We start from the raw sequence: 27,115 nt of genomic DNA, 5'->3' as shown, positions 1-27,115 counted from the left end.
TCGGAGGCAACCCAATGTTTCACAGCTGCTATGACAGCATCGTTACAAGGAAAATGTTGCCCACATAATCCATCTTTCACTGGCCCAAACAGATATAAGTCAGAAGGTGACAAATCAGGACTATACAGGGGGTGTAGGACACTCCAGGAAAGACTGGCAATGCCCTCCGCAGTCTTCAAACCGTCTGAGTTGATGGTTTTTCTGGACTCTAGGAAAACTAGAATGCACATCCCTTTACTCACTGAGGGTTGCATCTTGAACTCTTTCTTTGATGCGAAATTCACATGTTGCTACTCCACAGACTACTATTTTAACTCCAGCTCGGAGTGATGACGCCACATCTCATCACTGGTAATGAGTGAATCCAAGAAACTGTCACCTTCAGACTTGTACTGGTACAATAGGCCCTGACAAACTTGCATACAGTGTTCTTTCTATTCCTGCGCAAGCATTCGTGGGACCCACTTTTTGATATTCTAACATTGCTACCATTGTTTCCAACACATTGAAGTCAATCTTCTGCTCCTTACACAGTTCCCTGGTCATAATCCCATTATTTACATGAATGAGCTGATCAAGATACTCTTCATTTCATGGTGTAACATCTGTTGCATGGCAGATCATGCATCTGGATAAACTGTTTTTACATCTGACAGCATAGATGCTAGGTGATTAGCTGCCATGGAATTAAGCTGTCCAGGTAAAGTTTATAGTATCCTACTGAAGAAAGAAAGAAAGAGGCAAGAGAAGCGGAGAGGGGAAGGAAACAGGAGTCATCAGGTTTAAGTGATAGAATCACCCTGATCAAGAGCTGAGCAGTGGAAGATTAAAGCCCAAATTCAGACACCTGTATTTGGATGTATACAATTTAGTTACTTCAGTATGGACTAAGTGTACAGTCGTAGAATCACCAAGGTTGGAAAAGACTTCCAAGATCATCTAGTCCAACTGTCCATCTACCACCAATATTTCCCCACTAAACTGTGTTGTAGCCAGTGGAGACATTTCTCTGTACGTATGCAGCTACGGAGGTGCCTTCCGGCACCTGGGATTCTCCAGGGTATTCAAGACATCCAGGAATGGCTGATAAGTTTGACAATAGGTCCAACAGGAGACCTGCACCCCCCTATGACAGCCAGATCCTATCCTGTGAAGAGGGTGACTGCTTTACTTGTCAAAAGTCATGACCTCATCTTTCAGCTGCTTCAAAGAAAACTTGAAAACCTTCTAACCACAAACAGCTTTTCCTGGCTCTCTACTCTCTGGTCACATTGTATGACAGAGATGATCTTTGCAACTGTGGAATCAGGAGAATGTTCTGCTGACATTATCGTGGATATAATTTTAGAGAGGATTAGGCTTTTTTAAAAACTACATTGTAGAGACAAACGAGACAGTATACTAAATGCTTCTTGTTAGGCAGCAATACTGTATAGACACTCAATACCTAAGTCCTTGGATGGGAGCTTTGGACAAAATAAAGTTATAGTGGATTAAAGCATCTCATATTTGGACCTGCAAAAGAATGCAAGGACTCACACCAACACAAGAAATGACCAGCTCTTCTCTATGCATGTTGGTGGTGAGCATCTTCTTTTACATGAAAGCAACTCATTTCTTCTGTCACAGCAGAATGCTGCTTCCATTCACACAGAGCATTGTATACCCAGATATGATATTCAGATAACTTGTACTCTTGTGAGACAGGCTGTATGTCATACAAATTAAGCATTGTCCTTGCTACTTTAGAACAGGACGGACCTTTTCTCCTATCTTTTTTCGTTTGCAGAGAAACCATTAAGCATGTTATCTTCACCTCTAGGAAGAACAGTTAAAGGAGATGGACATTGCAAACCATAGCAAAACCTGAAGAAACATACATAGTTCGTAAGTAATCATGCAAATAATAACATTATATATATTTATATATACATATACATATATAAACAAACTATCAAGACCACAAAAATAAGTCAAACTCCAGCAATAAAAATGTCATCATTTTGCTTGGCTTGATAACCCAATGGCTCCCTCTGCAGGGTGATGCCTTCTTCAGATAAATACAGTCTTGCTATGTAATCAGTGCACATGTCAAGCTGTTTCCAAAGAAAATTGCAATATTCTTAGGAATAATTCATTCCTTATATTCAGATATAACTGTGTACTAATTGCAAAGTAAGCATATGGATACATTATGCTTACTTTAAAGATTTAAAGTACTTGCCAGTCTCACTTTACATCATCCTCTTAAAAATTTCTGTAGATCTCAGTTCAGTCCAATTTCCCCACAGCCGAGTTGATGCTGTCTTCCCACACCTCCTTGTAATAAGGTGGAGTTCTCAAGAAATATATTGTATTTCCCTTTTTACTCACCAAAAGACATATTTGAGGCTTTCTGTTAGAAAAAAATGAGATCTTAATGAAAGAGTGTTATGACCAGCTGAAAAATAGAAAAATAGGAAAATGCAGAGGCCTTCACTCAGAAAAAGTAATGCCTTGTTAGTCTAAAAATTCAATTTCAAAGAGTAAATGAGTACATAAAGGGGTACATTGTTAGCAACTTTTCCTATATTAGACGATTTAGAACATAATTTCTTTTGTGTTTCATTATCTTTCTGAGAAAGACATCATCATTTATATGTCTCTTTTTAATGTCTCAAGAACCAGTTATTAGGAGATAGCATTTGAAAGGTAAGGGTTGGGACATACTGTTCTGGGGAAACGTTCTGTCCACTTCAGGCAGTAATGTGTCTATTTCTAATCACTGATTTCTCATTTCACCTTGGAAACTGGCAGTTTATGTTCTCCCAAATTTAAAAGCTGAGTGTCTTCTACAACAGTACTCTGATCTGGAAGTACAAAATGTAGTTAGAGGAAACGCAAAGCAAATATGATTATTATTCTATCACACATTGTTCCAATAATAGAAACCAATAAGCTGTTTCAACACAGTTACCAAAGCAAATGTTCTCCACTGTCAGTCCATTTCATAGCAATTCTCTGGAGACCAGACATGCTATTAACTTTAATAGAAGTACCTTCAGAGCAGGAAAAGAAGATGGCTATAGCTAAGCTTTATTTAAAATTTTAAATACATCCAGTATTCTTGAGGTGAACAATTTTGTGTAACCATAAATATCTACATTACTGGAACTACTTTTTCATTTAGCATCTTTAGATCAGACGTTGTTCTAGTGTTTATAAAAAAAATGTCTTCCCACACCTACATCTTTGCCTTCTCCTGATCTACTATCATCTCATTTAAAAATTTTCAGGCAACTGAGCATACATATTTCCATGATTTATAAAGGTTCATTGTTTTCTGAGAGGTTCAAAGAAAATACTTCTGTTACAACTATCTCTACAAATGAGTGATTCATGATTAAAAGAAGCTGGCATATGAAATGGAAGTTTAGAATGATGTTATGTGTCATGTATATAAATACTATCTACTCAAATGATCATATAAGCTCAGTGCTGAAAGAGAATTCAGAAGTGGACAAACGTCTCTTCTATATTTTAATTCAAGGAGGATAATTAGAATTCACATTCAATAGCACATAAATCATAACTTAAGTTTTCCTCAGACCCAGCTGGTAGACAAATGTTAGTGAAATTGTGATAAAATAAATTTTATTATCTAGACAATCTTGCATGTTTGACATAAGGAATTTGGCATATTGCCTGACTTTGTGTCTCTTTCTGAATGCTTCAGCATGCCTTAGTAAAAGGCAATTTCAGATGGAATTTGAACAGACACAATTCAAGACATCAGTCATGGCCTAGATCATGCACTCAGTACACCACTCATTCCAGCACAGCAAACCAAAGAAAAGGCACAGTGTATTGAGTGTCTATTGATACTAGTCAATTAGATAAACCATGAGGACAAAGATATATGTAAAAACAAAGAGTATTTTCTTATTTTCTGTCTTAGATCCATTCATAATTGAAACAAAATTCCATTTCAGTTACATCCAGAAATTCACTAATGTAATAGAAAATCAGTCAGTATAAAGAAGAGGGTGGTAGCAAGCATCATTTCTGCTACATACCAGGCCTATTAAATAAGATTTATTAAGTTTACACCATATCCTGGCCTTAGTTTCAATCTCCTATCTATAAAAAAGACAGGTGAAAAAACACTGTGGCTAACTGTCCTTCCTCACGTAAACCTAAATCCTACTTTCCTCTGGAGAAAGTTTCAGCAAGGCAAAAAGTGGATTTAGACACACTTTCACACACTGCTCCAGCACCACACCTACACAGTCTATAAAAAGCAGCCTTCTACCAGAATATGCAAAGACATTACCTCTTCCAACTACCACAGTGAAAGACCAGATTTCCTATCATTTACAGACATGTCATTCCCATTATTTTTCCAATACAGAGTCACATGCAACAGAACCAAAATACAACTGACCTTAAACAGACCTACTGAATCTTCTCATACACAGGAAAAGTGCATAAGGAAAACATACGTCTTATGCAGACAGGATCTTTCTTCTATTGTAGGTGTTGAGCTAACCACAAGAGGGGGTAAAAGCACTGTTGAAAATTCAATGAAACACCTGGTAGAAGAGCCAGGTCCAGGCTGCGCTTGATGCTGAGCCTGTAGCTAATAGCCTGAATTCTAATTTGTAGTGAAAAATCAATTTAATTTCCTCTTTAGATTTAATTTGTTACAAGTAAATCTTCAATATTAATATGTTAGAGAGAGACAGAGAGAGAGACAGAGAACTGTTCCTACCTCACCCCCTCCTCTTTTCCTTTCAAGGAGTCAGAAATAGGGCTCCTTAACTGTGGTGAAACGGGCATTAATTCTCAGCATAGTTTACATTAATGCCACATAATACCATTAACACAAATTGCCATGCCCAAGCCCTCCCTCTTCTCGTTTCAAGCTACTGAATATATCTTTGCTGCTCAGAAAAGCAAGTTCCACATCCTTCAGTGCTCTTCTGTGCACATCACCCAGGCCTACAAATCTTTTATTCTTCTATGTTCTTTTTCTTGAACCTTTTCCATTAAGATATTTATACTTTTATAGTGTAAACATTTTTTTTCAAAGTTTTCTGCAAAACATAATGTAAAAAATTCTATACTGCTGATTGCTTCTTTTTCCATTGCCACTTCTATTCACTAAGATCTGAAAAGAGTAGCTAATTGTTTTCTTAGGCTTCCACTTTGTAGTATCTTCCAAAATAATTTCACAGATCTTTGACTCTTGATTTTTCAAATTATTTTCTTCCAATAAATGGATGCACTCTCTTTGTATTTTAAAGAAGAGGCTTTCCAAAGCACATCAGCACTGATGGGTACTACTCTTGATGAAATGAGCGGATCCTTGTATCATCGAAGACAAAAGCATCATCACTTTCCAGCCCTGTGGAAAAGTATCCTCAACTACAAACATAGTTCTCTGCTCCTATTCCTCCTCTGCTCCATCCTCCCATTTCTTTGAATCCCAAAACTTCACACCATGTTTTTGTTTCATATTGCCTTGATATTGCTGTTGCGTCCAGGGTAGAATTGCAGGCACTAGCACTGCTTGAGGTTTTGCAGGTGTCTTTCACTCCTTGAAAAAGATTCTTAAATAACTAATAGCAGATATTTGCAAACTGAGCTGTTCATTTGTGGGTCAAATAGAAATTTGTGAAATCTTTTGCCATCATTATTAGATTTTTTCTTCTTTTACCTATTAATAACGTACAGTCAAATTCTGTTATTGAGACGAAGGCTGTTGACATAAGCTCAGAATAATATATTCTTAAAAGCTGTGCTAAACCATCCAGAAAGAACAATACAAAACACTTCAATACCCATTTCTCTTAGCTGTTGCTGCAGTATTTTGGCAGGAAACAGCATCCTCTGCTACTGCTGTTATGGAAGGGACAGATGCACAAAGGATAATGTTTGTGAATACTGATTGCCTGACAGATTTAATCACTGTGGTAAAAGATAATATCTCAGTACTATAAACCCAACTTTTCTGCATGAAGACATATACATTCAGCATAAACCTAGCATATTCTAGGGGTTGAAAAAGGAGGTGGTCATAAAGCTGCAGCAGATCTGCATCAAATATCCCATAGTTTCCAGTCTCCATGAAATCTAGGGCAGCAGCAGAGGCCTTGTGTTGGCAGGACCATGGACACACAGCCTTAGGTTCATGGCTGGTTCAAAACACAGCACATGAAGACATAGAAATGTATCTCAGCAGAGTGCTGATGCACTGGCTGTTAGGAGACAATTTCACTGTTTTGGGCTACTGCATTTCAAACAAACAACATTCTAGCAACATCATCATGCATACTTTCCCACTAATGCAAAAAAAATGAATGAAATTGTGTTGAAAGAAATTCATTTTAGAGGTCTTTTCCAGCCTTAATGATTCTAATTGTCTTCAAAGATGTCAGGATACAGCTGCTTCTCTTTGCTTGATGGGATCATGAAAATTCTTATCAACCAGTTTATTCAGCACCTCCAGAAACTGTGTATCCTTCTCTTCCCATTTTTTTTTGTCCTTCATACTTCCTCCTCTTTTTCTTCTTTCTTTGCATTTCTATTACTTTAGGAACAGCTAATGATCCAGATCTCAGTGCTGTGTCTTCTTTCTCCATTCCCTGGAATGGGAGAGAAAGGTCTCTGCATCTCTGCTAGAATAAACTAGCAATTTACAACTCATCCTCAGAACAGACCAAAGAAAGATTTGAAATTAAAAAGTGATAACAAATAGTAAAATAATAGTAATAATAATTATAATTTCTGGTGATGCTCTCAAGATCAAACATTACAATACTTAAATTCTGTAGCAGGGTGTGAATTTTGTGTCAGTGCTGCAGATACTTACAGGAAACAGTTGCACTTAAAATATCAGTAAATAGGACTGCAGCATGTTAACTGTGCACAGCATCACTGGTAAAGCTAGTGACTTTTACAGGGCTGCAAGAACAAGTTACTTGAAACAGTTTAGAAATTCTATCATTTTAGGCCACCGATTTACATGAAGTAGCCAAAATAACAAATTTATAGTAGTTCTTATTGATTAGCTTTCCCATATTGTAATATAACTTTAATTGTTCAGGGCATTGTCACAGTAAGTATCGTGTCTTACACGAATTATTAAAAGTTCCAAATACAGTGTTCTGAATTACTTAAATTTTACCTTCAGAAATCTGAACAGTTTCTCTTTAAGACAAATTCATATTTTTTCTACAAAATATCAACTGCAATCTTGAAATGCTATTGTTTTTTCAGTGTCTAACGATACCCTTCAAGCTGCCTCCAACAAGTGGTGATATCAAAACATCTTCCTCTCTGTGGGAAAAAATATTTCACTGAGAACACACTAATATAAATAAGATAAATTTAATCACTTACTGAAAGCTCAATATACATAAAAAGCTAAAATATCACGTTTTGTTAAAAGGGTGGAATTACTGTATGCAATGCTAGGGTACACTTTTTGTAAATACAAAAGTGCATAGATATAGTGATCACTGGCTGAAAACAAAGTTGTTGACACTGAAATGAACATGCTTTTTGTAAGGGTAAACCCTTGACATCCTAAGACAACTTGTCTATGCATTTATAGCAAAACAAAAATAACATGAAAAAAATGAGTAATTTTCATGTTTTCCCTTAGCTTGTGATTTAATCTAGGAAACAGAGTGGACTCCAGATGTACTTTTAAATATGATGCAGAACCAGAATGCCAGTGCTGATGCTCTAAAGGAGTGCATGTATAAGTAATTTGCCTCTTCAAAAGCACATGCACAAACATGTCTTTTGAGTTGAAGTCATCAGTCCCTACTCCCAGGAACACCGTGATATCCTCAGTGATTGAGGCCAAACGGATCTGTATTTGGGGTCTGATTTTCCTTTATTTGAAGTTATATTCTTGACCATGAGATCAATGGCTGCTGGTCCTGGCAGTTATTCTTCACATAGTTCTTATACCTCTCAAAGATTTACCCCTAGAGGAAGCAAGCAGTTGCTTAATAGCTTCTGTCATAGCTTTCACCAAGATGGAAAAGCTGTATGTTGCAGACCCACATTGCCCATTTATTAGACTGAAGCAAATAAATCACATCAGTGTAACGGATGTGATGGAGAATCAGCTCCCACAACTCAAAATTAGTTCTCAAACTTATTCATCCAACATGACAGGCAGCCCTGTCCAGAGCAGAATCCTGCTGTCATTTGGTATGATCAGCATTTACAAAGGTGAGAAAAATCTGTTTCTGTTCTGTTTACTGGACAATAAATAGGACAATCATTACCCACACTACAATGTAGGCAAAAGTTCCCCTACTCTTCTTTAGCCATTACTTTTGCCAAAGTGCCTGAGCAGGTTTGTATTAATATAGCATGAGGCTCCTGTATGACGCATAAAGTACAAACAAACAAACAAGTAAAAACAAAACAAAAATGATTGTCCTTTTTCACTGACTGTTTTTCATTGGAGCTTTGATTTGTATGATTTTTTTCACACAACAGAGTTCAGAAGTTCTACCAGGGAGCAAGAAGAGAATGGCTTGCTGAGTACAGATGGATAACCTTTAGGTGGCTTTTGGTTTAACCACTGCCCCAGTCATTGTGGATATCACTTCTTTTTTTCTCCCCTGCAAAGCATCAAGTAAGACAAACTAAACTCCAGCCAATTTCAAATATTCCTCCCCCATTCCTAAGAACTCTGTGCACTGGAAGTACTGGCAGTTTAGGGAATCAGGCTGAAGGAACCTTCGGAATTCTCTAGTCTAACCTGTTACATTACTTGGCTGTCCTCAGGGTTAAAAAGCTTTTCTTTATATCCTGTCTGAATCTCATCCTTTCAGTATGCATCACCCTGAACAGCCTGGTTCCATCTTCTTGAAAACCTCTTCATCACTATTGGAAGGTTACTATTATATTCCCCTGAAGACTTCTTTTCTCCAGGCTTCTCAAATGCAACTGCTCCAGCCTCTCCTCACAAGCCAAGTGCTCCAAATCCTGACAATTTTGGCAGACCCAATGAATTCACTCCAGTTTACAGGTGCCTTTATGGTATTAGAGGTTCCAAAATTGAATGCAGTGTACATGTGATGTAATGAGTTCTGAGTTGAGAGGCATAATTCACTCAACCTATCAGGCTCTGCTGTTGTCATTACAGCCCAGAAAGCCAGTTCAATGCCTTGTTCCCAGGGCGCACTTGCAGGCTCATGCCCTGCTTGTTGCTCAGAAGGAGTTCAGGTCCTTTTCCACAGAGCTACATCCCAGGCATTCAGGGCCTTTCCTGCTGTGCTGCACATGACTGTACCCCAAGCACAAGACTCTGCGCTTGTCCTTGTTGAATTTAGTAACATTTCTGTCAGCTCATTCCTTCAGCCTGACCATGTTCTCCAGAATGGCAGTCCTGTCCTTGAGCCTAAAGATTGCTCATGCCCAGTTTAGTGTTATCTTCAAAATTGACAAGAATACACTTGTCACTTCTCCAGGTCATTGATAAAGACAGACAAGGCCCAGCACAGTCCACTGCAGGACTCCTCTCCTTACTGGCCTCCAGGTAGGGTACAATCCATTAAACACTATGATAAGCTTTAAGAAAATTCAGAGTAAAAACATTCATCAAGTTTGGCACAGATGTGAAGATTTCTATATTGTGACCAAAAGTGAACTGCCTACAGAGCTTCTGATGCAGAATTACTTCAGTACTTCACATCTTAATACAGCTTCCTTTGGCAAATCACTGGCGCTATCACTGAAACCAGTGATCTTCAGCCCAAACAGTTGCTGGCTGGAGTCTATCAGATTCTAATGTCTCTTTATCTCATCCCTATAGTGGCTTTACTTGGATGACATTTACTTTTGTCCCATTGTGTTTGCTGTTATCTTCTATTTGATGAGCGTCATCACTGGCGATAATAAAAATGATGGAGGAGGAGCTGAATGTCACTTTCTTCTTTGGCCTGTCCCCTACTTTCTGAGACATTACTATAGGTCGTATTGGTTTGACATTCCCTGCTCCTGAGGGCTCTTTCATGGTCCTCTGGAATCTCATCAGGCGAAAGCACAAGAGTTGCAAAAGGCATTGTCGAAACTGCAAGAGAAAATAAACAGCATGAAATCACAACTTCCTAAGTGTTCACTATTGTGTATGATCCAGTGAAGATAGTAATACAGTAAATTATTCAAAACAACCAATTTCTGCTTATCCTCACTTTGTTCTCAGTTAGTTTCAGTGCTATAATGAACACAGTGGCTTTTTAGCAAGCACTTCTCCCCCACACACCAAAGAAGACATAGGATGACACAGCTTGTAGAGGGTACTAAAAATGCGATTTAATATTTTACCAGCAGCAAGCTCTGCAATCCATAAAGAACAAGAGAGCTCAGCCTCAGAACATGCCATAGGTATCGTTCCATCTGAGTATTTAAAAAATTACAAATTTCATTGAGCATAGGAAGAATATTCTCAGAAGCACTTCACTGGAGGAGATAGAGAAAAGGAACAAAGGGCAAAGGAGAATTAAATGAAAGTGAAGTTTCCCATTTACATAACTCCAGGGATTGGAATTCCAACAAAATCATTGAATAACAGTATAAAATAAAATTTCAGAAGTCAGTAATGCAAAACTAAAATGTTCCTTTTGAACAGGGAAGGAAGTCTATCAGCTAACTACAAGCCACTTATGGTAAGGGTATTCTGTTCTACTTGGAGACTAAAAAATGCAAGATACTCACATAAAGCTCTCATCAGTAAATAAAATGACAGTTCCAGTAGCAGCATTGCTCTAAATGCTCCACTTACGGTCTCACCTTCACAAAGTATTCAAGTATGAGGGCTATAAGATGCACTCATTCAGTAGTTCCATGTCCGTGCACACCTAAAGCTCAAGTATGACTGTCTGGGGAAATTCTCTGGTTTTACAAGAAATATGTCAACATCTTCCTTTTAACCCATAACAAGGCATGTCTGGAGTGCTCTTGGAGAGCGCTTCAAGCACAAACAAAACAAAAACACGCAAAAAAAAACCCCACACACTTTTTCTCTGAGAACGTAGTACCACATCTTTCTCAACCTCCTGCCAGTTATCTGCTTTAAGGATTACTCCATACTACTCTACATGGCCAATGACTTTGTTTGTCTAGCGAAATACAATAAATTCTCTGGCATGCCAGTTTGGAACAAGGTTTTGTAACAGGAAATTAATCCTACGCTGATACAGTGATGGCAGTAGATCTTGTTGGGAAGGGAACCTAAAAAGACAATGAAAGGTGATCTGATGCTATGTAAAAACACAACGGAATGGTCATGTGGAGGCCTTGAATATTTCAGAGTTATAGTGGTACTTCTGAGTAGCATGGAAGCATAGGTCAGATATAAGAAGGATATAAGAGTGAAGGATTGTTTTTTCATTTCCAAATTAACTCAGAAATGAGCAAAAATATTATCACTTTGGTCTTAATCTGGAATTAGAGGTGAGTGAAAAGTACTTCATGATGCAACTCCAATACAAACATTTAGCTGAATCATTCTTTTCCTGGCTATGACTTTACTGGCATTTGTACCTGGTACTGATTTGATTTGCTTCTGGGTACCAGAACCTAGAAAATCTTTATCAGATTAAACAAATCAGTCTGACATCTATGTGCAGAGTCAGAGCCACCATATTAAAATCACTCAACTGACAATACTTTTTTGGAGTATGATTGTTGCCAAGGTTCTAAATGAAGTTCAAGAGTTCTACAACCCCTTCCTCCCCTCTCCACCCCTGGGATTTAGCAACCCACATCCAGGGCCAGCTCTGATATCCTCCTGCTATGTAACACTGAATTTGCCTGCCTGAAAAGATCTGTGTGTGACGAGCTGCTAGATGGCAGGCTGGGGGCCTCCTGCCTCCACTCAGGAGCAGTACTATAGCTCAGCTTTGCTTTTAGTCCTGGTCTGAGCTGTTCTGGAGCAATGCCTTTACCTGGTCATGTATGGGGCTGATCAGACACACGAGCTTGGCTGTTTTGTCTCTTTGCACTTCTGACTGGCCCCCAAGTCACAGAAAATGCCATTTCTATTATGAGGTAAAAGATAATAAAAATCCAGGGAAATCCTTCTTGTAATTATTTGATGTTTCTTTAAAACCCTTTTCTAGTGATCCTCACCATTCAAATAAAAAGAAAAAATCTGGGCATTACAAATAAACGTAAATTAGATCTAAACTCCACAACTGTAGAACATGCTACTAATTAGTCAAATAAGAAATTATTTCCTGTACCTACCTTTCTACTCATGAAGATGTAGATGACTGGGTTATAAGCAGTACTTGACTTGGCAAAGAAAGATGGGATGATAGCTACTGTGGGAGTTACAAGGTTGCTATAGCCGTATGTTACAAGGAGGGAGACCACTGCATAAGGCATCCAACAAATAAGGAAGGTAGAGATCATTAAGAAACACATTTTAGCCACTTTCTTTTCATATTTTAGTAGCTTAATCACTTGAGAAGTCTGAAAATCTTCCACACATCGAAGCTGTAAAAGGCAAAGGAAAATGTTAAAGTAAAATCATTGAATAGTTCTATTTTTATTTACAAAAAAACTAGTTCACTAATAGTTTTAGGCATAGATCCTTATATGCTCACTTCATGAACTGCAGCTCTTCTGAAAACTTGCATCATGCTACCCAGACTTTTACCATGTATATTAAGTAACATAAAAACTTTAGAGAACTAACTTTCTTTCATAAATGCAGGTTCAGGTTATACTTACTGGTCCTTTGTTTGAAAACTTAGGCGAGACTGCAATTTTTTTTCTTCCCTCTAAAGACTGCTGATTACAATTTGATAAATAGATTTATCTATACTTCTCTGCCACTTAGTTTGTCATTCTGAAATTATAAAATCTCTATTAAAAATCTCTATTTAAAGCAGAATACTAGGTTCCCAATGTCATCTGGGTTAATGTGATAAAATGCAGAAAAGATGGGATATGTATGTGAATGTTCTTTGCAAGAGCTGTTGGTTTTGCTCATACTGTTGGTCACAAGCTTGAGCGGTGTCATCAGACTTATAATCCACAGAATACGAAACACGAATACTTTCTAATATCTGAAGGTCTGGCCTGAATTAAAATGGGTTACCTGAACATGGAAAACTTGTTTAACAGGGCTTATTCTCCACTTGTAACAATTTTACAGGATTATCCTCTCAAGAGCAATGAGGAGGAGAGAAAGAGTTATTTAATGATAAGAACTGCAACTAAAGTTCTCTTTTCTCTCTTTTTCAGGAAGGATTTGCTGTTGACCAGTGAGCATGAATAGTTCCCAAAACTCCCTTTTACCTGTAGCTCACTGACTAGTAAAACTACTCAACAAAAAGATTATGGTAGTTCTGGGTTGATTCTCCTTCAACTTTATATCCTTTCTAATGGTCCTGACTTCAAGACCTAAACACCAAGGTCTTGTGAACAGGAAGTGAGAGTGTAAGTTTAGGCTTTGATCCAAATCTAATATACAGTATCAGCATTTCACTGAAAATACTCCATTCAGATAAGTCTTATTTCCATCAACTTACCATTCTTACTGCATATAGAATATGGCCATAGCAATAGGCCATGATCACAACAGGTGCTACCAAACAGCCAAGGAAGAAAAGTAGCACAAAGGAGGTATCATTGGGGTCTTTTGACTTCCAGTCCATCGAGCAACCTAATCCATGAATTTCCAGTGTGTATCTGTTCCAGCCCAAAAGAGGTGCTCCAGTCCAGGCTAATGAATAAAGCCAAATGTATGTGATAGCCCGCCAAGACCAAGAGAAGTCAATCACTTTTGCATGGACTACTCGAATGTAGCGTTCATAAGCAAGAACTGTGAGAGTCATAATTGAAACAATTCCTGTAAGAAAAGGAAAAGTTAATCATTCACAAACATTGTAAATTGGACTTAAGTCTTCTTGATAACTTTGTAGCAAATGAAACATTTAACTCAAAAACTAGCTAGCTCGTATTATGAAATCTAACACCAATAAGCCTTTTTAGGTGACAACTCAGTAATCATTATCTACTAACTCAAAAAGCTCCTCTTCAGAACTACTCAGAGCAGGGTACTGCAATATGACCCATTATGTACGGTGGGCAAAAAAGAAAGTAGAACAAGCAAAAAGAAAGACTAAGCTAGTACTTTCCCCTAAACATTACTTTATTATTGAGAGATCATCCTTCAAAGGTCTGGGGTCTTTTGCTTTGTTCTTCTTTCTTTCTTTCTTTCATCTTTTTAAGAAAAAGCTGTCATATAAAAATGCAAGAATTAACAATAACAAAACCTATTAGGAATCCAGGCAATTCAGAGTTGAGACTTAGGTCGAAGAAAGCCTCTTAGAACTGAAGTATTGAAATACACCTGCAATGTGAACAAAATAACTAGCAGAACTCCAGATTCTCTGAAGATTTCATAGAAGTCTTTCTTTTCCAAAGAACAACTGCTAAAGCAAAGTGCTACATTGCTGAAGGAGTTCTGTCTGGAAGAGATCTGGTTATTTTGAGTGTCCTTTTCTATCTTGATTCTACCATAAAAATACCAGAGTCTTCGTTTCAATTATTTCTGCATTCTCATCCTTTTCTGTCCACTTCTAATAGACTACACACTTAATATGTCATGACAGAAATTGTGTGTCATTTTCAGCTCTAAGAACTATTCTATCCAGACACTTATAATTTAATGAAGTCCAGGTAATTCTGTCTTGATTAGGATATAAGGAATTCAGTTTGAGTGGTCTGTGAAATTTAATGATCAAGAACAAATCTTCTCGTCATACATACGTCAGTCAATTTAGATCTCTGTTATGATTCAGACATCAAGCTCATATACGCAGCCTTTTAAACAACACAATCTACACACAAAAGGGTTTCACAGCACACTGTGAGTATATTCAAGTATGTGTACATTTTATCTAAAAAAACTGAGTATTTATATCATGCAGATGATGTTTCAGTTCTACAACTGCATTCGTACCAGTCTTAGTATTTATTTATACAGCTGTGAGATGGCTAAATGTGCAGATCTGCTAAAAAGAGAATAATCTTTATATCCATCAGAAACTTTCAAAGGATATCATAAATTTCTCATCTCACTTTGAAAAAGCATAAGCATTAAGCAATACAAATGTACAATAGTGTGTTTAAGCACCAGCAATGTGAATTTTAGGAAGACAAGAATAAAAAAATCTAGGGAAACACTTAACCTCTGTGTCAATAGTATGCTGGTTTTGTCGATTAACTGAGTATCTCATAGGCTATGCTTTAAGATCTCTATTAGAAAAGTTGCTTTATTCTGCAAGTATTAGAGGATCTTTTTTATTTTATAAAGGTTATGAGTTAAAAAAGCTTCCTTGATTAACAGCATTAGCACTCCAGTGCAAAACGTGACACTTTATTGTTACTGCTCTTGAAATGGAACAATTTTATTTTAATTATGTACATCTTTTTGCCAGTGTTATCTTTAAACTTTCAGCACAAAGAAAAGTAGATATTGCTGGACATGCAGAAAGCAAGGTCTATTGATTTCATAGTTTTGTATAGTTTAATTTTTTCTTGTGCAACTCATTGCTATAGAGGGTTTCTTTTTGATGGCTTTAAAGAGAAACTGGACTACCAAATGTGAACTTGAGGGTTTCCAAAAGACTTAGGGATTTTCTTTCCTGTGTTTTTCTTTTGTTTATTTGATTTTTAATTAAGCTAATAGGAAGTTCTTTATGGCAACATCCCTGTCCAAGATTTAATATACTGAAAATGGTCTGAAGGATTTGGAACTAAGCAAGATCTTAGCAGGAATTAGAATTCTATATGTAACATTCCATGCTGTTATACTAACACAGATAAATGTTTTATACAACTAAATGTAGTCTACTTCATGAACACAAGGTAAAGCAAGAAAACCACCTTGTAGTTCTCTGCGCACAATGAATTATAAAATTTTACCTGATGGGTAACAAAATCATCCACAGACATGGTTATGGAGGAGAAGTCACATCATGCAACTCCAGACAAAGTTAGGTTATCTGGTGTATGAGGCTCTGTTTGTGACCAATGTAGAGCAAGAGGATTCTGCCTCACAGTATGGTGGAGCAAAATTTCTAGTTTAATCCCTTGGTCTGCTGCATCATTTCTTTCTGTTCCACTATAGAAGCTCAGGGAAATCAAGATGATAAATAAGGTACCTACGATGTAATTTAACAAGTAGTGGCCCTGTGTACACTTAATATTTCACATCCATATTTATATGCAAGCACTGATTTTTGGCTATGACAAAATCAAAAGCACACACGCTTGGCTGAACAATCTGAAAGCACAGGTGTTCAGTTCAGCATCAATAATTTGCTGAGTCCTTGACATTTTCAAGAAAGCCACTGGAAGTTCAGTATCTCTAAGTGGTACTTGCACATAGTTCGTCAAATAGTTTTAGCTCAAGTCTGAAACCAGTGCTCCTTAAAAGGAAACTTGAGTTTTCTACCAGAAAAAAAGGGACCTTGTCAGCCGATGTGTACTGAAATGCAAGCGCTGGTTTTATGGGTATTTGGGAAGCGTCTGATGACATTAGGCATGTAATGCTAGTCAGATCATATCACGTCACACTCCTCTCTTTGATGCTGGATCTCTACTGTAACAAGGCACATGTAGAGGTCAACGTAGTTAACCACAAAAAAGAAAGTTTGAAACAAAATGTATTTCCAGGACATGACAACACATAGAGAATTTTGTCCCACGAAAGCCTTATGTGCTGTGGAGCCATGCTTGCCTGTCCATTTGTAGAAGATACATGGAAATAACTGTAGAAAGAGGAATACCAAGATCTGCACTAAAGAGGTATGTTTTTAGATGTCCATAATTTGCCCACTTTCACTGAGGTGCTCACTGTGGTGCATGTCCATTGCGCAGGGCTGGCAGCACCCAGGGAGTTCCTGAGCCAGGGCAGCTCCAGGGGAAGCAGAGCCTCATCAGGAGCCAGCAGTGTTCAGAGGATGGGTTCCCCCACTACAGATAAATTCTTAATGTTGATTTCTCTATGTTAAATATAGCTATGATGTCAAGTTTCAAAACGATCCCAGGACTTACCTTCCACCTGTTCTTCAGCTTTCAAATATTCTTTAACTACTCATAAACTGAACCACAAGGGTTGGGAAGTACCTGTCTGCTGATGCTATGGAAACCATCCTTAGTATTGATAGCATCAATTTATAAAACTCCATACCCTGTGACTGGGGCTTGGAGGGCAGCAGAAGGTGGTTGTTGTCCTCAATCTTTCACAAATGACTGCATGCATCTGTTACTTAGCTTTATGTTGGCTAGTCAGACTTTCTGCAGATTCTCTTTTATAGATGACACTGCAGTATGGATCATTTCTTTCAAAGGCTAGATCCATGGCATTTCACATATCAAGAAAATGGAATATTCTTCAGGTATGCAACATGTCTGTCCTAATGCCACAATTCTTCCCTAGTGCTGAGTTAGTAGTTTTTGTGCAACAATACTCATGTGTAGCAGCAGGAATTGTCAACCGAATTCTAGAACTTGTACCTGATAATGCAGGAAAGAAAGGAACTCTACACATATTTTTACCTAGAGTAGGCACACATAGGGGAAAAAAAAAAAAATCTCACATAAGGGTTGCTCTGAAAGTAATGCCTCCTATGTTACTACGTGGCCTGTGATGTCAGAAGTGGATGTTAGTGGTACAGCAGTAGAGGCTGGACCTTCCCAACAATATTCCACTACATGTTGTTGCCGTGTGACAGATGGCTGCAGAGGGGTAGTCTGACAGAATGGTATCTGACATGGAAGAGTGTATGAAGAAAAGGAGTGCCACTGAATTCCTTCATGGAGACAAAATTGCACCCACTGACATTCACTGAAACTTGCTGAATGTTTGTGAAGACCAAACAGTGGATGTGAGCACAGTGAGGCAATGGGTGGTGCATTTCAGCAGTGGCAACAGTGACACAAAAGACAAGCCATGTTCTGGATGGCCATAAACAGCTGTCACATCACAAAATGAAGAGTGTCTCACTCAATTTGTGTAAATGCCGTGATGCAGCCATGAATCTTTGGTTTTGAATGATTTTGTCAAAGACGACTCCATCTTCCTTCATCTCCACAAAATAAATAAATAAATAAATCGGAAAATGTGGACTATCAATCAACTTTCTATCAACAAAGGCAAACAGCAGGTTACAATGTCTACTCTAACCATTGAATGTAAAGATGTCACTTAGCTTAAGCCAAACCCGGGCAGGGTTCTGACCAGAGCACACAGAGGCAGGCTTCTTGCGCTGTCCCCACAGAAACATGGTGCTTTGCATAACGCCAACCTTTGATCAGGATCAATAGTGGCAATTCTCACCTACAAAAATCTTTTTAGCCCAGTAGCTATGCGCATGATCTGTGCTTTCACACTGCTTCCAGTCACCTTACATTTTATTTATGTATGTACATAGCTCCATTTATTTTCCACATATGGATCAGGTTTTGTGGCCCAGCACAAAGGAAAGCACTCAGTTTTACATTTTTTTTTCCCTCTCTAAGCAGCTTTTCTATAAATGATGTAGATTTCATCCTGAATGAGTTTTACATTTTAATATAATGAAGTATATGCTGATTAAGTTAAAAAAAAAAGTGTTACAGAAAGCCATTATGGAAATTATTTGGGTATTAGCCCTTGGTATGAGGACCTGCACTTTTTTTTTCAAGCAAAGTAGGGAAATATGAAAATTCAATACTTTAATTCTCTTAACAAAACATGCATTTCAATTTTTTGCTTGTTTGTTTTTAACTGAAGGTATTGATTCTTGATCCAAGATTAAGGCCCAACATTCTGAGGATGGATTTAATTTACTAGCAAATCAGAGACTTCCAAACTCCTTTTGGAAGGCTTGACTAACCAATATTTACAGATAACGCTTGTCTGATCTATAGATTTTCATCTCAGAGAATACTTCTTTCCCTAAGTACTGATTATAAACACTCTGTGTTAAGGAACTGCAGATACTGGTTTTAACTCTGAATTAAACCTAAGATTATACTGGTATGAGAGGAGTCATTCTCATTTAAATTGTGTATGTCAAACATAGCAGAACAAAAGTGTCTTCTTGTTTAAGCTACTAATATGCAAATTCTACGTTGCAGCTTGTACTCTTCTCCAGTAGTGAGCTGAGAATAAGAAATAGCTCACTGCTCTTTACCAATTAAAAACAAACAAAAAAACCCATGACTTTCCTACTGAAATACTGCATTTGGTGTAGGTTTCTTCACTTCTCCTATGTGGCATTCTATTTTTTCTGTACCCTGGGTTTTTCCAGAAGTGACATTACTCCTGGTAAATCATGAAATACCTCAAGCCACACAGTGTAAGTCATCATGGAGAAGAGTTCAACAGAGTGCAAAAGAGTGAGGCCACACCTTGAGTACTGGAGCCCAAAACTGAACACACTCTACAAGAAAGACATGGAGGACCTGCACAGGACAAAGCTGTGAGGGGTCAGGAGCACGAGTCCTATGAGGAGTGGCTGATGGAGCTGGGATTGTTTAATCTGGAGAAGAGGAGGCTTGGGGAGACCTGATTGCTCTCAACAACTCCCTGAAAAGAGGTTGTGGTGAGGTGAGGGTCAGCCTCTTCTCTTGTGTAACTAGAGTTAGAACTAGAGGGAATGGCCTCAATTTGCAGCAGGGGAGGTTCAGATTGGATAGGAGGAAAAATTTATTCTCCAAAAGAGCGGTCAGGCACTGGAATAGGCTGCCCAGGGAAGTGGTAGAGTCACTGTCCCTGGAAGTGTTCAAGAAACATTTAGATGCTGTACTAAGGAACATGGTTTAGTCGGGCAATATTGGTGGTAGGAGTATGGTTGGACTAGATGATCTTGGAGGTCTTTTCCAACCTCAGTGATCCCACAATTCTTTGTTTCTATGATCCATCTGAGCTGCAGTGTATCATTCCATATAATGAGTGTATACTCTGACTTTCTAAACCTTAATTAGAACAAAATATTGTGACTCCTTTCAGGTGGACAGAGCAGCTCTACAAGCTAACTACAACCTAATGCAGCAGTGAGATTCACTTCTAAGGCAGTCCAAGTCTTCTGTGAAAGAGCACAGTACCATTGCTATACTTGCAACAAATTTTAGCAACTGGAGTCCAATCTAGGCAGGCAAAAATCACTTCTTCTGGACAGTACAGACTTAGAAGTATATTTTATATATATCTGAACCATAAAAATACAATGGAATTAATCACCTCTTCCACATTCAATCCTGCAAGCGATTAACTCACTTGAAACAAATTGCTAATGCTGAAAGCATGCTGATCAAGTCTCCAGCTGTCTGTAACACAAGATCCTAAAACCGTCTGCCAAGTAACAGAAAATGCTTTTACTGATATTAAATCAGTGCACATAACATACATTGGTAATGCAAGATGGTGGTACAGGGTAGCATTCTTTCACAGCATGCAGGAAGAGCCTTAGGCAAACCCGTAGATGCACACTTCTGTTGCACACATCAAGTTCTGCAACAGTCGCTATTATTTTAAAATCTTACTTGTGAAAAGCTGACAGGTGTCCATAAAGATTATTATGCTCTTAGCCAGTTATTGCACAAGTAAACACTCACTTACTTCAGGTAAAGGGGTAACCATCTCTGTTAAAAAGATTTGACAGGGAAATACACCCAAATGTGTCTTCTCTTGCTCTTAGACCCAAAACTCTACACTCTCAATAACACAAAACCTTCCAAGTATGAGTTGTGTAACATAATCAGATTTAGAGATCACACAGTTCTCTGCTACTTGCAGTTTGGTTGACTACTACCGACAGGAAAAGATTTACAAACTTTCACATACAGAGAGGGTGGCAGTCTCAGTGGCACCAGCTCTGAACTGACAGCACAACCCTATGGAAAGGCGATTCCCACAGATTAAATACATCACTTAACTGCAGTATCTATTTTATACCATCAGGACCATGCACCTGTTAAAAAAATAAATGTCAGAACTCAGTAAACTAAGCTAGATGAATATTATTATTCAAGACGTATTACCATGTAATCGAAACATAAACTTGTCAGTACTCATTTGATCTATGTCATTTTCCCCACACTGGTATATAGAGTGCTGAGAATGGCTTTGCAATGGCATATGGAAGCTCTTTTCAGGACTTCTGCTGTGAAGATATAAGCACCTAAACTATAGCTTGTCTTACATGCAGGAAGTCCCAATTTGCACAAAAAATGAAGCAGAAATTGCTACATAGGCTTGCACAATGATAAAGTTATGATAATGCAAAAATAGACTATTGCTAGGAACGTAACAACAACTGTGATTGTCTGCCTAGGGTTACAATCTGTAGCTCTGTTACTTTCTTCTCAACTGAAAAGTTTCAAAATGTGCTCCCAGTCATTCAGACTGGCTGGTGCAATCAGAAGCGCTTTCACAATCAAAATATTCAGATTGACTGATGCAAAGTTTCTATGAGAGATGTAGAGGGCTCTGAAAACAAACAAACAAGCAAACTGGATCCATACTGACTTAACAAAGATGTCTGAAAATGCAAATGCTACCAGTTTATTTTAAGCACACACTCTACCTATAACAACATAGGTAACAATTAAAAATACAGCTGCATGACCATAACTTTCAAAATGAATCCTAATTTTGGATTATTAGCTACAGTAATTGGAAATAATCTGATTTTCAAAACTTGCTGAGAAATAACTGAGTTTAAAACAAAAGTCACAACTATTTTAAAGTAGCTTTAATCACATATTCTAAACATTTTCGCAGTCAGAGAAAACTGTAGTTCAAATTGTTGAAAACCTAACTTGCTCAAGACTGAAGTGCTATAAAGTCAATAGTGAATATAATTGCACTATTTGAAATTGTTTCCATTCATCTTCCTCAAGGAGGCAGTTTGAATTCATGGTGTGAATAATTTTGTTATCAGAAGAAGTCAAACGCAGAAGTAGGAGAGGGTCTGCAACTCAGCAGGATAACTTATTGCAATAAGCTGCACTAATAGGCATAGAAGGGGTAGTGCTTTTCAACCCTATACGTCTCAAATCCAAACGCTTTCCTCCCAGTTCTCATATATACATCAACTCCAGACTATACAACTATTTCTGGAAGGCATGTCCTTATGAGGAGAGGCTGAGGACACTCGGGTTGTCCAGTTTGCAGAAAAGAAGGCCAAGAAGTGACCGTATTGCTCTCAACTTCCTGAGGAGGGGAAGTGGAGAGGGAGGTGCTAATCTCTTCTCCCTGGGAACCAATCACAGGACAAATGGGAATGGCACAAAGCTGTACCAGGGGTGAGTTTCAGAAAAATTTCTTTACTGCCAGTGTGAATAAGGGAACAGACTTCCCAGCAAGGTGGTTGATAACCCACGCCTGCCAACATTCATGAGGAATTTGGATAATGCCCTTTAACTTTTGGTTAGCCCTCAAGCTGTCAGGCCGTTGGACTCTACGACCTTTTTAGAACCCTTCCATCTGAACTATTCTAACTGCAGAAGACAGTTTAGACTGATTTCATAGCTGCTCTCCTAAGAAAAAAATTAGCTTGAACTTGAAAAGCCTTTGGACCAGAAGGGTACAGAACGGCTTGTATATCAAAGACCAAGTTTACACTCAAGAATATAATCACATCACTGTAAATAAGAAGGTTCTGGTTATTTGGTGTGAAATGAGCTGGAATGTGTCCAAACCCAGCAGATAAATATTCACAGCAGTAAAGTAACCTCACAGTACTTGTTATTATGAGTGAATGAACTCCATTCTAGAAAGGTCTTCATTAGGTCACTCTGGTTTACTGAAGTTGAATGCTGCAACTATTTTGCTTAGTTAGTGAGGCCACTACTTTTAAATGTAAATTTAAGCTGTCAGTTTCATTTGATCAGAGAATGTACTATTCCCAGAAGTTCTCAAAAGAAGAGTGCTACACTTAATAACTACTAGTTATTGTGCATACAAGATTTCATTATCTTATTTTCCCCCTGCCAACCCTCACCTCAAGAAAATAGTTGATGTGGGCTTTTATATACCAAGAGAACTGTATTTGTAAGTACAATACCTAGTTACACTGAATGAAATCTCTAATCAGTCTCCTTGATACCACCAAAATAGAAGAATATCCTCAAGTCATTGCTTTCTTCATAGGCATATTAAAACTGAAAACAGACGCTGTGGCGGTAGTAGTCCAGATGAAAAACAGCAAAGTGAGACGCTACCTGCAGGGCATTTTTTCCCCCCAGTATTTACATGCCTCTGCTGTCCTACTCAGTTAGGTGGAGAACTATTAATCTTCACTGGCAGAAGAGAACAATCTTTGTATTTCCAGTGGATAATTTGGAAGCAAAAAATATGTACGAGAGGGAACCTTATGACTGGAACTAACTTTATTAGGTTAGAGTCAAATTATAATATTCAAGTGAAAAATTTGCTATTACTTCACATGGCAGCTGAATGAAGCAGTGTTCAGGAATACTGAAAGCCTGAATTAAATGGTACACTTATTTTCCACTTCCATACGAAAGACTGCACACACAAATGTGCACTTTAATACATCATAAAAAAAAATTTGTGCACTGACACACACTAAGAGGAAAATAATATGACCAAGCACAAGATGATGTAATTTTTGCAAACAAAAATGCAATCTGGATCATTCTGTAAATAAGACCCATGAATTTGACTACCTTTTTTTTTTTTTTGGAAATAAGTTTTATATCAAAGCGATGCAAAAAAGCATCAACACTGAATATATAGTGACATAACACATTGCTAAAAAAAAGAAATGAAAAGTCATGTATGATCAAGCATTTTGCATCTCATTATTTCTATTCCATCTTTGGAAGATAAGAGATGATTATTATAGTCTGCTTTTTTCCATTGCCCTTAGTACACACCTTATTTTTTGACTCTCTATACAAAATGCCTTCATCAAAAATCCTAAGTAAAACACAGAGATAGGAACAGAACAATATGTAACTTCTCTTGCGCAAGCTTAATATTCAGCTGCCCGGTAAAATCAGCTGGAGGTATTTGAGTGGGCTGACTGATGTAGACAGCCTGATGCTAGCTGGGCTCTCTGGTACTTTCCCTTCTAACACAAGGAAACAAAAGTCTAAGCGCCGTGGGCAGTGAAAATTATGCAATGCCAAACCTTGCACAAAGGTCTCACTGCCTCCTGAATTGACCCTGCCTTCCAAGATCCAGCATTTTGGCTACGCTATCCAGCAGCAGCCAAATCAATTGAGAAGAACACAGTTCCTCCCAACAGCCCACCAAAAGCAAACTACAGTGTTATGTGAAGGGAAAGCTAGGCAAAAAGCTGCAATTCTTAAAAAATAATCTATTTATTTATTTAATTATTTTACCTTAATAACACCAGCTTTCTGTGAGCATACATTGTGTGCATGCACACAGTGACCCACCTCTCATCTACACACCTCTGCCAGAAAAAAAAAAAAGAACTTAACAATTTGTTACTGACTGGATGTTAACTTTCACCACGAGAAACACAAATGTGTTTTTTACAACGTGCTCAGTCAGTAAAAAACTAAAATCTCTCTATTCCTTTTAACGGATTGAGCATCTGTTAAACACACAGCTGGACTGCATCCTCAGCAGATTTCCGTAAAGGGCAAATACAAACTTCAGGAAAGAAAACTGAGACCCAATGTGTGGGCTGTTGTTGGTTGGTTTCTGTTTGTCGGTTTGCTTTTTAGATGGAAGTGCTCCTGCAGTGCTAACGTCCTATTTCACAGCAACCAGAGATTGCCCAGATCCCCCTGTGACACCGTTGCAGCTGAAAGATAATTCTGAGTTTCTCATAAAGAGAAAAAACCTCAAGGTGCTGCCACATTTTGGATAGTTTTATAGGTAGAGAAGTCTGAATACTGGGGAGGCTACACCCCTCACGCAGTAATAGGACATATTAAGAGTGAGGACTCGGTTTTCTACTAGTTCCACTGACAAAACCGTGCACGGTCCTTATCCACACACTGTAACGCTTCCCCGCTGAAAGAAAATCTTTTATGCTCATTAAGTCCACACAGGCACCTCTAATCACGTTCCCGCCTTTCTCCACAGGTTTCCTCTCGCACCGAGAGGAACCAACTGCTGACGAACTCTGCCCGAGCTCGGCAGCACCCGGGCGTAAGGTGCCCGCTGACGGCCGCCGAGAGGCAGCTCCTCGCGCCGGGCTGGGGGAAGCTCGCTGACGGGGCTGCGAGGGGCGCGGCGGCGGGTGAGGGGCGGCGGCGTAACCGTCAGGATCCCCGGGAAGACAGCAGGGAGTGGGGAGGGAGCCAGGCCCACAGGGACTGGGGAGGGACGGGAGCGGCGGCACCCACCGAAGAGGCTGTTGCTGAAGCCGTCCCAGACGCAGCCGGCGGCGTCCCACACCCAGCGGCTCCGCAGGCAGGACATGAAGGTGAGGCTGACGCCGCAGACGGACACCAGCAGGTCGCTGAGGCTGATGTTGACGAGGAAGAGGTTGGTGGGCGTGCGGAGCCGCTTGAACTTGTAGTAGAGCACCAGCACCAGCAAGTTGTTGCACACGCCCAGCGTGCCGATGGTGGCGATGAGCAGCGCCAGCAGCTCGTAGGTGCCGGCGCTGAAGAGCGGCCGCTCGCCCGGCACCTCGTGCATCGCCGCCGTGGGATGAGGGCGGCTCGTCGCTCCCGTGCCGTTCCCCGAGTGCATGGCTCATCGCCCACCGCGGCCCGGCCCTTGCGGGCCACTACTGAAGGCGGCAGGAGGAGGAGCCCTCTCCGCCTTCCCGCCCACGAAGGGCACGCCCTTCGCCCCCGGCGCGGCGCCTCCCCAGCTTCGCTCCGTGGCTTGCTGCAGTGAGCAGCGTGGACGTGGTTGGCGTGGGGCTGTCCTCTGCCCTTGGGATGCTCTGCGTATTTGGGCTCGTGAAGCTGCCTTCAACAGCGCGTTCGTGCGGGGCAGACCTTTCTGCTGTGCTTCAGGAAGATGTAGAAACCGCTAAGCCCGTATTCAGGTATTTCACCAGTGCAAGCCCTTCCTGTGGAAGTAGTTTACGTTAGGATTGGCTTCTTTTTGCGTGTGCATCTCTAGTGAGGCAGAGTTAGTAGTCTTCACCTGCACCTGTCTAGGACTGGCAGTAGAGGAGCAAGATGCTTCCTGCAGAGCTCTGAGGTGGCTGTAACAGCTGCACCTTCACAAAGCGGCTGGCAGCGTCCTGTCCCATGGGGCAAGTGAAAACCTTTTTGTCAGACGCAAGACAATTAAGTTGTGGCAGGTACCAAAGCCCACACTGCAAAGTCACCAAGTTCTACACTTTTGTTTCCAGTGTGCGTTGTGAGAAAATGGTATGGAAACCTGCCTGTGTACAAGTCTAACTGGTAGTAGTTATGGTGTGGTAGAACTCCCAGCTGTGCTGGGTTAGCTGTACAACCTTTGCTTCTCCCTGAATATGTATCACTGCAATTTTTGCTCAGAACAGCTTCAGGCCTAATGCATCGTGCCAGGCCAAGCATCAGTCATACCACGGGAAGACTCCAGTTTGTTTTCTTTACCAGCTGATCTTGTATTCTGATTGGAAGGTTCACTGTATGTGCTGGTGTGAACCAGCATTCACAGGTGTGAGGGAGGTGATTGTCTCGCCCTACTCTGCCCTTGTAAAACCCATCTGGAATACTGCAACCAGGTCTGGGGCACCTAGCACAAGAAAGATGAGGAGCTGTTGGAGTGGGTCCAGAGGAGGGCAACAAAGATGATCAGAGGGCTGGAGCACCTCTCTTATGAAGAAAGGTTAGGGGAGCTGGGCTTGTTTAGCTTAGAGAAGAAAAAGCTCAGGAGGGACCTCACTGTGGCCTTCCAGTCCTTGAAGGAAGCTTAGAAGCAGGAGAGGGACTGACTTTTTTCACGATCTGTTAGTGATAGGTCAAGGGGAAATGTCTTTAAACTGAAAGAGGGGAAATTTAGGTTAGATGTTAGGAATACGTTTTTTACTCAGAGGGCAGTGTGGCCCTGGGACAGGCTGCCCAGAGAAGCTGTGACTGCCCCATCCCTAGAGGTGTTCAAGGCCAGCTTGAATGGAGCCCTGGGCAGCCTGAGCTAGTGGGTGGC

At 39.6% G+C, this 27,115-nt stretch overlaps 1 protein-coding gene across 1 annotated transcript; it reads right to left on the bottom strand.

The window, feature by feature from the left end:
• Positions 1-26,753, bottom strand: OPN3 (opsin 3). The gene is made up of 4 exons (XM_021392554.1): positions 25,369-26,753; positions 13,551-13,870; positions 12,259-12,510; positions 1-10,081 (listed from the first exon to the last, which is right to left on the bottom strand). Exons 1-4 carry the CDS (start codon positions 25,718-25,720, stop codon positions 9,818-9,820), a joined length of 1,188 nt encoding a protein of 395 aa, XP_021248229.1. The 5' UTR covers positions 25,721-26,753; the 3' UTR covers positions 1-9,817.

This window comes from Numida meleagris, chromosome 3 (genome assembly GCF_002078875.1).
Source record: "Numida meleagris isolate 19003 breed g44 Domestic line chromosome 3, NumMel1.0, whole genome shotgun sequence".
Taxonomy (NCBI): domain Eukaryota; kingdom Metazoa; phylum Chordata; class Aves; order Galliformes; family Numididae; genus Numida; species Numida meleagris.
This window is presented reverse-complemented; position numbering and strand designations above follow the sequence as displayed.